The 10,859-nt window shown below is 36.1% G+C and overlaps 2 protein-coding genes across 2 annotated transcripts; one reads left to right on the top strand and one right to left on the bottom strand.

Moving 5' to 3' along the window:
* The first annotated feature begins 6,140 nt into the window (after positions 1-6,140).
* LOC110795744 (protein NDR1-like) lies at positions 6,141-6,755 on the top strand. Its single transcript, XM_022000764.2, has one exon. The coding sequence runs from the start codon at positions 6,141-6,143 to the stop codon at positions 6,753-6,755; it is 615 nt and encodes a 204-aa protein (XP_021856456.2).
* A 2,709-nt stretch (positions 6,756-9,464) lies between these two features.
* LOC130471983 (uncharacterized) lies at positions 9,465-10,547 on the bottom strand. The gene is made up of 2 exons (XM_056842374.1): positions 10,239-10,547; positions 9,465-10,136 (listed from the first exon to the last, which is right to left on the bottom strand). The coding sequence occupies exons 1-2, from the start codon at positions 10,545-10,547 to the stop codon at positions 9,465-9,467; spliced, it is 981 nt and encodes a 326-aa protein (XP_056698352.1).
* Between the last annotated feature and the right edge of the window lie 312 nt (positions 10,548-10,859).

Here is a 10,859-nt window from a genome sequence, read left to right on the forward strand (position 1 = left end):
TCAAGGATAGATATATGTTTCTTTCTGAGCGACTCATAGAAACAAAAGGTATTAATTCTACCACAAATCTGAGAACATATGGTTGTTGCTTAAGATAATGTCTTTTAGGAAACCATCATATTTCCAAAAAGGCAAGTGGGAGAAAAATGACCTCGAATGAACTTCGAGTCAAGCAAAAAACAAATGTAGGATACTTAGGGGTCTTTGGAAAAGCTTCGCACTTAGAAGCCTTTGGAAGAGCTTCAGGAAGACTTTAGAAGTGCTTCAAGAGAATCCTAATACTCAAAGGACTTGAGTAATGTCTTTATAGACACTAACGTTTGATGTTCAATACCTAGGTAAATCGTATAAGGAATAGAATTCAACCAAGATAAATACATAGATATCTTGAGGAATGAAAACTATGAAGACTTTGGAAAGTGCTTCAAGAACATACGACTTACAGGTTAGCTACGACGAATTAAAAATTCCCAAGTATGGTTTGAGGCCATCAAAAACATAAGTATGGTTCGAGGCCATACAAAATGGTTTGAGGCCATTTCATCTAAAGTACCTTCATCTTAAAGAATCAAATCTATGATTTGATTGATTTTCATAAAGGGTTCACTCCCATTAGTTGCAAACATGTTTTCTAAACATAGAACGTTGATTTGCACAAAGGGTTTACTCCCATTAGTTGTAAACATGTTTTCTAAACATATAACGTTGATTTGCATAAGGGGTTCACTCCCATTGGTTGCAAACATGTTTTCAAAACATACAAAGATGATATTGTATACACATACAAAAGAGAAGCTAGATTGGTGGTTAAAGATTGTAAACAACTTCACGGCGTTGATAATGTTGAAATCTTTTTCACCAAGTCGGAATGCTTGAACTATTTTGGATAAATCTAGCAATCATTGCATAAGGCAATATGGAAATTGGAAAACGAAACACCTTCCTCAATTGGACTTGTATAAAGGAATTGTGTATATCACACAATGTAAAAGTTTTGGATTCTAGATAAAAGAGCAAGCTTAAGAAATCTATTCGTAGATTAAAGCATGCAAGTGGGAATTGGAACATATTTTTCAAAAGGGCTATTGAGCAATCATGACTTTATGAAAATATGGATCATCTTATAGATGAGGAGTTTAGTGGGAGCTAAGTCAAGTTTATTGGTTCTATATATATGAGATACATATCTCTCTATTGAAAATGACATTCAAATTCTAAATGGTTAGATTTGAAAGTATTTGTCAATATTAGAACCATGGCGAAACTTAGAACATATTGGGTTAAAGATCTATTGGATAGGATCTGAAGCGTTGTTTGGATTCTGTAAAAGTAATTACTGAATCAAACACAATAGAGAGACTCATAAGAGACTCTCAACCCATATGAGTAAGTCTAAGTAATGAATGCTTTAACTAAAGTATAAAGCTAGGCTGTTATCACTAAAGTTAAAACATGAAGGACCTTGAAGTGGTTCCTTCACCTTATATCACATGGCACTGCCAAGATTTCAGCAAGCTAGATTCAGTATCTCTTGAAACAGAATAAAGCTAAAAGTTACATGGATAGATTTTAAAATGCGAATGGTTTTTGCATTACAATCAATCATGTATGATATGATATATAGATCGCCAAGATAACTTATGAACATTAGATCGTGACGAGTTTATACCAATCTCTATTGATCTAGATCAAAGATCATTAGAACAATATCAAGAACATCCAACACATTTGGATATGTAGGATCAGCACTTGATAAGAGGAAGTGAAGATGAACAAAAGTTTTGATGCTACATGCATTTGCCTAAGCAAAAGTTGAATCTTGTTGTTAGGCAAACCACAAACATACACGGGCAATTAGGCGTTGTGATTAAAAGGTGGTAACATAGGTTCTAAACCATATGTGATGCATGGGAAACTGAATTAATGTTTAGTTTTCAAAGTTCTCAGTTGAAAGATGTATCTCCCACATCTCAGTGAACTGGTTGGAGTATTCCAAAAGGATGGCATCATTTGCAATTCTACATAATTGAAATGAATTCATTATTGCCTAAGAAGCAATGAAAGGGAATTGTTTATAGTGGGAGTTCTTCAATGAACTCAGGATGATCACAAGTCTGCTATCTGGATAATGTTCTATTTTGAATATGAGAATCATTCTAACAACAATGAAAGACTAGATCATTCTATAAACATATTCAAAGATCTTTTCATCTTACATCGAAAGGCTTTCGATATAAAGGATGCTAAGAATAGCAAAGTATGATAAACTAAACCTCTGCATTGAATGAGACACAACATTCGTATGCAGAAATGGAATCAAATTTGAGTTCCATGAATGTTTTAAGTATGGTGTGAAAGGCCTATATATGTAAAACATTAAATGCTTGATTTTGGGTTAGAGGCCCACAAATTGGTAAGCATTTGGTTTAAACATTTATCATTTATGAAATTACATTTCATAGATCATTTAATCTTGGTTTAGTATTAAATTATGAAGTCCAAGTGATTCAAACCATTCAAATAGGATGTCAAGATGGATTCTTTGACAAAGAAACACCCATAAGTGAACTTGAATATTGAAATCACAAAAGGATCCCTAATCCAGGTCATTGGAAGGTGGACGACCAATGACTAATGAAGATTGGATTGCAAGTACATTTTTGGTTCTGTTTCTTGAACTAGTTTGACTGGATGTCAGAATCTTTTGCATAAATACTTATTGGATCTTGTATCAGATTGACCATGAGAACACTTTAAGATATTAAAGTCATGTCATAAGTAGTTCTCATTAATGGTGATTAGAACCATTCCTCAGAACATGAGCGATTATGTCTGCTCGTTTGAGAATTAGTTCGCTTTGATACTTGCTAAACATCGCACCGTAAAAGGAGGCTATAAAAGCAGTTATTGGGCGTTCTATGAATCAAAGTGAGTGTTCATAGATTGAAAAAATGGATTGTCCTCCTATCTTTGATAGGATATGGTGTTGTTGTGTAACAAGGCCTCTCGGAGAGTTAGATATTATAAAATGCATGGCCGTGCTCAGAATGGTTAAGGCTTAACCTTCTATAAAAGTTGAACAGTTGAGCTCTGTAATCTGAGAAACAGTTCTGGACCTAATAAGGATGGCTTGGATCTTACCTTATGTTCAGTAAGTAACACTAAGCGACAAAGGAATGTGAATGCACACTTATCTGAATGACAAGTGGGAGACTAAAGGAAATATGTCCTTCACCCAAGGTGCATTAAGTCTAATACCAAGGTTCAGATTAATTGCGAACAATTAATTCAGTGAGATCAAGTGATCGGCACAGCTAGCTAGAGCAATGCTTCCGATCAGTGAGTTCTAATCTATATTAAGCTCACAACTTACTCTTGACTGAACCTACAAGGTCACACCAATGGCATGTAACAGATCACCGGATTAAATTAATTGGAAATTCACTTAATAGATTTTCGGGAATTAGTTTTGGAAAATATATTATACGATACGACCTTGCGTCGGAATCGTATATCGTATCTCGAATATTCGTAAGCTGGGCGAAACGAATAATCGTATCGTACGACGGTGATTCGTCGTATACGATACGATAAATAATAGCCGTAAGGCATTAGTCGCGAATACGAGCCGCAACGGAATTGCCGGCCCGTCGAGCCAAGCACGCAAGCGCGCAAGGCTCAACGAGCCAGCAAAGTTGCGCATAGCAACAAGCCAGCTCGCGGCATGAGTGTGCGCGCAGTTGCGCAGCAGTGCTGCAAGCGAACATCAAGGCCCGCGGCCCACTGCTGTGTTGCTTGGCTGCCGCGTATGGGCTTGCGTGAGTGTGGGCATGTGTGTGGCCAGTTAGGGACTTGTGCCTTGTCCGATTACACACAATATAACCTTAGGGTTATATTCCACACTCAACAGTAGTTTTCTAGTATCCAAAAAAAACCTAATTCTAATATTACGTTCTTAAGTTTTCTCTCTTTGAAAACTATTCATCCCAAAAAGCAAAAACCTTGTACGTTGTCTAAGCTACAATAATCAAGGCGGATCTGAACCTGTTGGTGAACCAAGTAGAAGAACGACAAGTGGAGTTCTCTGCTCGTGTTCGTTGATACATTACTCGAGAAATACACTTCGAATGTAAGTTTGCTTAATCTGTGCTTTATACATGTTTCCTGGCTTTGGGGATTGTTCCGTACATGTTATGTATGTTTAACTTTATTCCCCTACATGCAGGACGTCGGGTATCTTTGTGGGATATTTCATGGACAGCTTGTCTCGGAACCTTCCTTCTTGGAGCGCATGTTTCAGCGCGAAGATCGCCACGTCGGGCTGTAAGTTAGGAATGTTGGATGAGTTCTTACCCTTCATGGATCTCTTTCTTACCTTGACGTTAGATGAGTTCCTGTCAGGAGTGGGAGTGTTTTGTCAGATATGGCAATTTCTCCGCTAGGTGTTGGCTCCAGATTTATCCGTCGCCTGGTCCTCCTGTGTTCGCGGCGGTCGTTTGCCAAACCTTGTTCCTTTTCGTTGAAAAGAAAGTTCTGCATTATGGTTATGCCGCGGTGAGCTCTTCCCGCGTGGGAACTGGAGGTCAAGAGGTTACCGCAGTGTTAACCCCGCTCACCTGTGGTCGTGCCCCTGACCATGGGTGTGCCTCTGGTTGAGGACGCACCTCTGCTTCGGACTCTTAGTCCGTATGAACGCTAACATTGTCCATTTTTGTAGCAAAAATGGCTGATTTCTCAAGGCTTTGAAATATCTTCCCCACAGACGGCGCCAAATTGATCCGGTGTTGAAACAACGGGCTTTAGATGAAGACCCTATTCGTTGATGTGGAAGATCTTGTTTGTTGATTGAGTTCTGTCCGAATATACATGCACAGGGAGTAACGTCACTGGCCTCGGGGGTGTTCTGAGGAAAGCCCCTCCGATGCCTAAGTAAGCACAATGCTCGGATCCTAGAGAGAATTCTCTAGAGAGTAGTGTTAAGGCAATAAATTGGACGTACCTTGAGTTGTGAGCCTTGGCGGCTTATTTATAGTGTTTGTGTAGTAAATGCTCCCATAAGTCATTTATTACTTGATGGGCCTTGGGCCTTGTGTTTGGCTGATTGGCCTTTGATGGGTAAATGGCTTATATGTTGTTGTTGTAGCCTTTTGGGCTTTTGGGGTCAATTGGGCACCCAAACGGAAAGTAAATTAAAACTATTAGAAGAATCAATAAACATATTACTACTAATAAGGTGTTCGACCTTCGTAATTCAATCTGCTGTTCTATTTGCTTCCTTGTAAATATGCTTGATATCCCGATATATAGTCGAAACATCTGGTAAGGCCTTTCATATTCTTGATAATATTGTGAAGTTTTCAGGGGATATCCAAAATTCTTTGACCTAGTTGACGATGAGAACATTGCCATCTTCTATGAGAACTTATTTTTGATGTTAAACTGAATAGCTTTTTCAAGACCTTCATAAAGAACACAGTGTTCTTAAAAGAACACAAGTTGTGCCGTACTAGCTACTACTTGCAAGTAAGTTTTTTTTTCGGTTAGAAAAGTTAGTTATCTTTACACTTATATACTCCCTCCGTCTCTTTTTGTTTTTTACGTTTGGTATTTTGCACGTGTTTTAACGACTAATTAATGTGCATTGGTATTTTTCTAAGTTTTTCATGTAAGCGAGAAAAATTACGTTTATTTATAATGTTTCACTCTTATCAAAATTCTGATATTGCGAAAATGAGAAAAAGTTAATGTACCTATGAAAAAGTGTGAGAGATTGAATGACCCAATTAATTTAATTGGTTAATATAATAATTGGACAAAATTTTTAATAGAATATTAAATAATTTATGTGATAATATAAAAGAAAATGTAAAGAACATTTTGAGACACAAAAAAGAAAAACGTTAAAAACAAAAAGAAACGGGAGTATTATTTATCGGCTAATTATAGTATTTCAAGTTGCTTTAATCCTGCCAGCCTGGAATTAGATAATATCATTACAGATAATCTTGTTTTATTGGAACTCCAAGTTTGGATTAGCTCGTTGACTTTCTGTAACTTCACAATTCATACTTCGTATATAGTTGTTGATATTACATGATTGCCTACTACCTTCTCGTCATACAAACAATCCTTAAAAATCAATGATAAAGCCTGCAAACGGTTGTTGTGGTGGCGGCATGGCCGTCTCACTACCTTTAGTCGCCGCCATCTTACTCCGCCTCCTCCATGGCCTGCAGCCATCAGCCGCTCTCCCCTACATAACAATTGAAGAATTTACCGTTTCTGTCCTCAAAGAAACTACAAATTCTTCCAATATTATCCACTTCGATTTAAAGATTAGAAATTTGGACACCGAGCCAAGTTACTATGATGCCCTCAACCTTACTTTTTATTACAAGTCTAACTTAAGTAGCTTTCCTATTGGAAACGCCACTTTTAGCCCCTTCTACCAACGTGAGTTTGGTCGTGCCCACCGCGTTGGGAATATCGAGGTTAGAGGGGTAAATTGGGAAAATGCTACTATACCAATGACATTCAGGGTGGTGTTGGCGACGGCGGTGAGGTCGGAGGTCAAAATTTATTGGAAGTCTAGACGATACTACTATTTGGTAGGAGCTGACTTAAAAGTCAACGATCAAGGTACTTTGATAAATAAGAGTGTTGAGCTTACTTCTAGAGCTGGAAGGAATATTCTGGGTCGTTTTGAATTGGTTGTCATATTGTTTGGTATCTTGTTTTTCCTTCTTTATTCGTAAAGCTATGATTGCAATACAAATTACAAATAGGGTAAATTTAAATTTATAACCAGCCTATTTTATACGTATGACTCTCAACTTTATGTTTTTAATCACTAGTCCAAGATAATCGATAGTGTTTCTACTTTTTTGTTATTAGAGTTATTTCCTGTTATAGATATTACATGGTCGAGTAAGAAAACCTTTTCTCCAATCGATATTCACTTCAAGGTCTTACAATATAATCGCTATTTAAGCAAGTACGTACGGGATATCAAATTAAAGATTTAAGAATTGCACGACTAAACTAATCTAGGCTAGTCGATCACGATAAGGAGTTGAACCCGTAGGTTTGATTTCCCACTAGGTGCACTTTGTGGGAAAGCGGCTTAATAACTAATGACAAAGGCTTCTCCTCAAGTCCACGGCCATAAGTCCACGGCTATACAGGGCCGGCTAAAGGGAGGTCCAGGGTGGACCTCCAACATCGGGCCATAAAATTTTGGGGCCCCAAAAAGAAATTATGTTGGTTAAACCCCCAAGAATAAATATTATATATTTAAGAGTTGTTTTATTATGCATTAAGTAATCTTTGTCCCAGTTGGTAAGGATTTATAAGTGTGGTAGCTAAGACTAGGGTTCGATTCTTCTCATGCCCCTTTTTTTTTATTTGTCTTTTTCATGTCCATCAAACCTTTACATCAATTTTCTCAAACCATCACACATAAAACGTTAAACCATATTATTAATTTGACTTTATATTTTGTATAAATAAAACAATATTAATATAATAATTATGTGTTTTACATTAATTTTTTTAGGGGCCTCATATGAGCTTCATTGATAAGCTTAGCACCGGGCCACCAAATTGTCGGAGCCGGCCTTGCGACTATAGGTAATTACACTAAAAAAAAAATCTCGTATAGCGATGGATTTATATCCATTTCTAATTTAGAGAATGAATATTCATAATCCGTCTCTAGATTTATTTAAAGACGAAAAATGTAAATCCGTCTCTAATTTATCGATGGATTTATAAATTCGTCTCCAATTAATCCGTCCATAAAGTATAGCAATTTCTCCTAAACTCTTCGTAGAAAGTTAGATCTAAATTAGAGACGGAATTTTAAATCCTTCAACCCCCTAACTTAGAGACGGATTTTCTAGATCCATTTCTAATATTTCTTTTAATTATTATCAATTTCACATAGAAGTATACAAGTTGTAGTTGGTTGGAGTTTTGACATCATGCTCTTGAAATGGCGACATACCTAATTAATATTCTTCCTCAGGTTATTGCCATTTCAAGAGCATAAGGCGCCATTTCAAAAGTAAATGAATTCATAAGGCGCTTACATAAATATTTTGTTGATATGCTTCATAATTTTGAGTCTTTATAATCCTCTAAACTTATTATATCTAAAAGTTATATTTTTTTACCAAAGCATCTTATACTACATATTTTTTTATTCCATATTACGGGAATGGTTTACCCTCTAAATTTAATTGTCAAATTTTAAAACTCAATCTATATTATGTTACAATAATTATGTGGTTTTGATGGACATTGTCATTTGTTGGAAATTGAACCGAAGATTTTGGAAGACAACTTTACTGTGTATTTTTAATATTCTAACTAAACCAATTTTCTAATTTAAAATCTCTATTTATTAGGATTTTAGTATGTATAATGGAGGTTGAAATTATATTATTTCTTCCGTACTCTGTATAATGTGTATCATTTCCTACGTACTTGTTCTTTTTACTTTTTATAGCGTGCTACATACGCATTACTTATTTTAGGTCTATTTCGGAAATTATATTATTTCTTCCTATTGATGCTTATTTCGGAAACTTTGATTTTTTTTATTAAGTTATATTATAATTATTTGAGATATGTAAATTTGATTAATTGAGTAATTAGTTTTGTATTTAAATTTCCTTTATTAATTTGTTTTTTTTTTCTTGCTTCATTGATGTGTGATTGAAGATGTGAATTAATTAATTGCCTTTTGAGTATGTATGATGTGGCATAGCTAAGAGGGGAGTATTGTGGGTTTTCTAACCTCTCATTACACAGCACTCCGCTTTAATAATATAGTTGAGATAAGAAAAATAAATTTATTATTACGATAGGTCATCTGCAAATTAAAATTAACCACATAATCATTTTCGAAGTTTTTTATTTGGCAAAGGCCATCATGATTTTCTAGAACTGTTCTTTATTGCTCATAATTAGTTTCTTAATTTAGTTTATATGTTTATCCAAACATTAAACGGAGTATTCATATCCATTGTGATATTTATTTTCTACAAACATTGTTAGTTACTATACAAAGTATTGATTTAGCAAGATTATAAATTTAGTTATCCTGTGCATTAGCACGGGCATATACTAGTTAGGTGTGAAAGTTTGGTACAAAAAAAACGAAAACGAAACAGAACCAAACCGAATAAGCAATTCGATTCGGTTTATTTTTTAAAATGGTTCGGTTTGGACCGGGTATTTTTTAAAAAATGGTTTTACGGTTTGGATTGGGCTAGAAATTTTAAAACCGAAAAACCGATTTAAACCGAAATTTTTTTTTTTTTTAATTTTTTTTTTTGCTAGGCAAGCAAGATCGAATAATATTAAGTTCAAAACAGATTTACAACCTAAACTAACTCAAGGATGAAACAAACCAACTAGGTTGGACCATTCCATCAAAGAGCTAGAAACAGAAAGCTATCTTACAGAGTAGCAAACCACAAGCTATCTCTCCTAGATACATGTTTAGGTAAAACAACCAAAATTCGATCTCTAACATTTTGCTTAACTCTAGCTACCATATTCTGAACAGTTGGAAAGGAAGCATTCCAAAAACAACCATTCCTACTTGACCAAACAGCATACACTGCAGCAGCTAGCATTGCAAAGCTAACCTGCCTTCTAAACTTTGACATTCTGCCATGAGCAATACACCTCATGAGCTGCTTCAGATTACCAGTGGAATAAGTAATCCCTAACCAAGCTTTGAGAGCACTAATGCATCTGCTGCTATAGGGACAAGCAAAGAATAGATGCTTATGATCTTCATCAGCTTGTCCACAAATCAGGCAACTTGCAGTATTACTAACACCAAATCTTGCCAATTTTGCAGTGGTTTGAAGCCTGTCCTGCACTGCCAACCAACATATGAATCTATGCTTAGGGATATTCAGCCTATTCCACACCATATTATCCCACTGAATCACAGGTTTTGGACCAATGATTTTCTCATAAACTGTTTTCACAGAATAATGAGGCATAGCAGCTAACTCAGTTTGAGTATAGACTAGTTTCAACCTCTCTTTTATGGCACAAATCTTCTTCCAATACCAGCTAGCAGAAGCTACAGGTTTATACTCCCACCAATCCCCATCCTTAATGTACACAACATGAACCCATTTGATCCAAACATTATCCTGCTTGGAAGCAATGGCCCAAACATATTTTCCAATGCTTGCAATATTTCATCTGATAACATCTCTAAATCCAAGTCCACCTTGCTTCTTATCACAACATGAACTTTCCCAAGAAATGTTACTGTTTTTCTGACTATAAGCTTGCCCACTCCAGAGAAATGCTCTACAAACTTTAGTAACTTCCTGCAGTACTTTCTTGGGTAAAATAAATACCTGAGCCCAGTACATATGAATACTCATCAACACAGAATTAATGAGCTGCATTCTTGTTGTGTAGGAAAGATTCCTTGAACTCCAGACTTTAATCCTAGCAACCATCTTATCCACTAAGACATCACATTGAGCAGCAGAAATTAAACCGAATTTCATAGTTTAACCTAGCCCCAAAAATTAAGCCCAATCCCAAATATTCAGAAAAAGTCCCGTGAAAGTAAAACAAATAAACCGCCTCCTTCTTCTTCTTTATTAACCCACACAAAAGTCAAAAACCCTAACCCTCAACCTGCAAAATCGATTTTTGGTTGCCACTCCTCTCAGATCTCGCTTCTCTTTGAGAGTCTAAGTTTCTCATCCTCTGATCTTCTCACACAGTTACATCAAAATTTGCTGGCCTGCACCTTCGATCGGCTTCACTAGTGCTCGTCTAGTCGTCTGCAGCTTCAAGCTTTACTGCTCGTCGGC

This window comes from Spinacia oleracea, chromosome 4 (genome assembly GCF_020520425.1).
Source record: "Spinacia oleracea cultivar Varoflay chromosome 4, BTI_SOV_V1, whole genome shotgun sequence".
In the NCBI taxonomy this organism is placed as follows: Eukaryota; Viridiplantae; Streptophyta; class Magnoliopsida; order Caryophyllales; family Amaranthaceae; genus Spinacia; species Spinacia oleracea.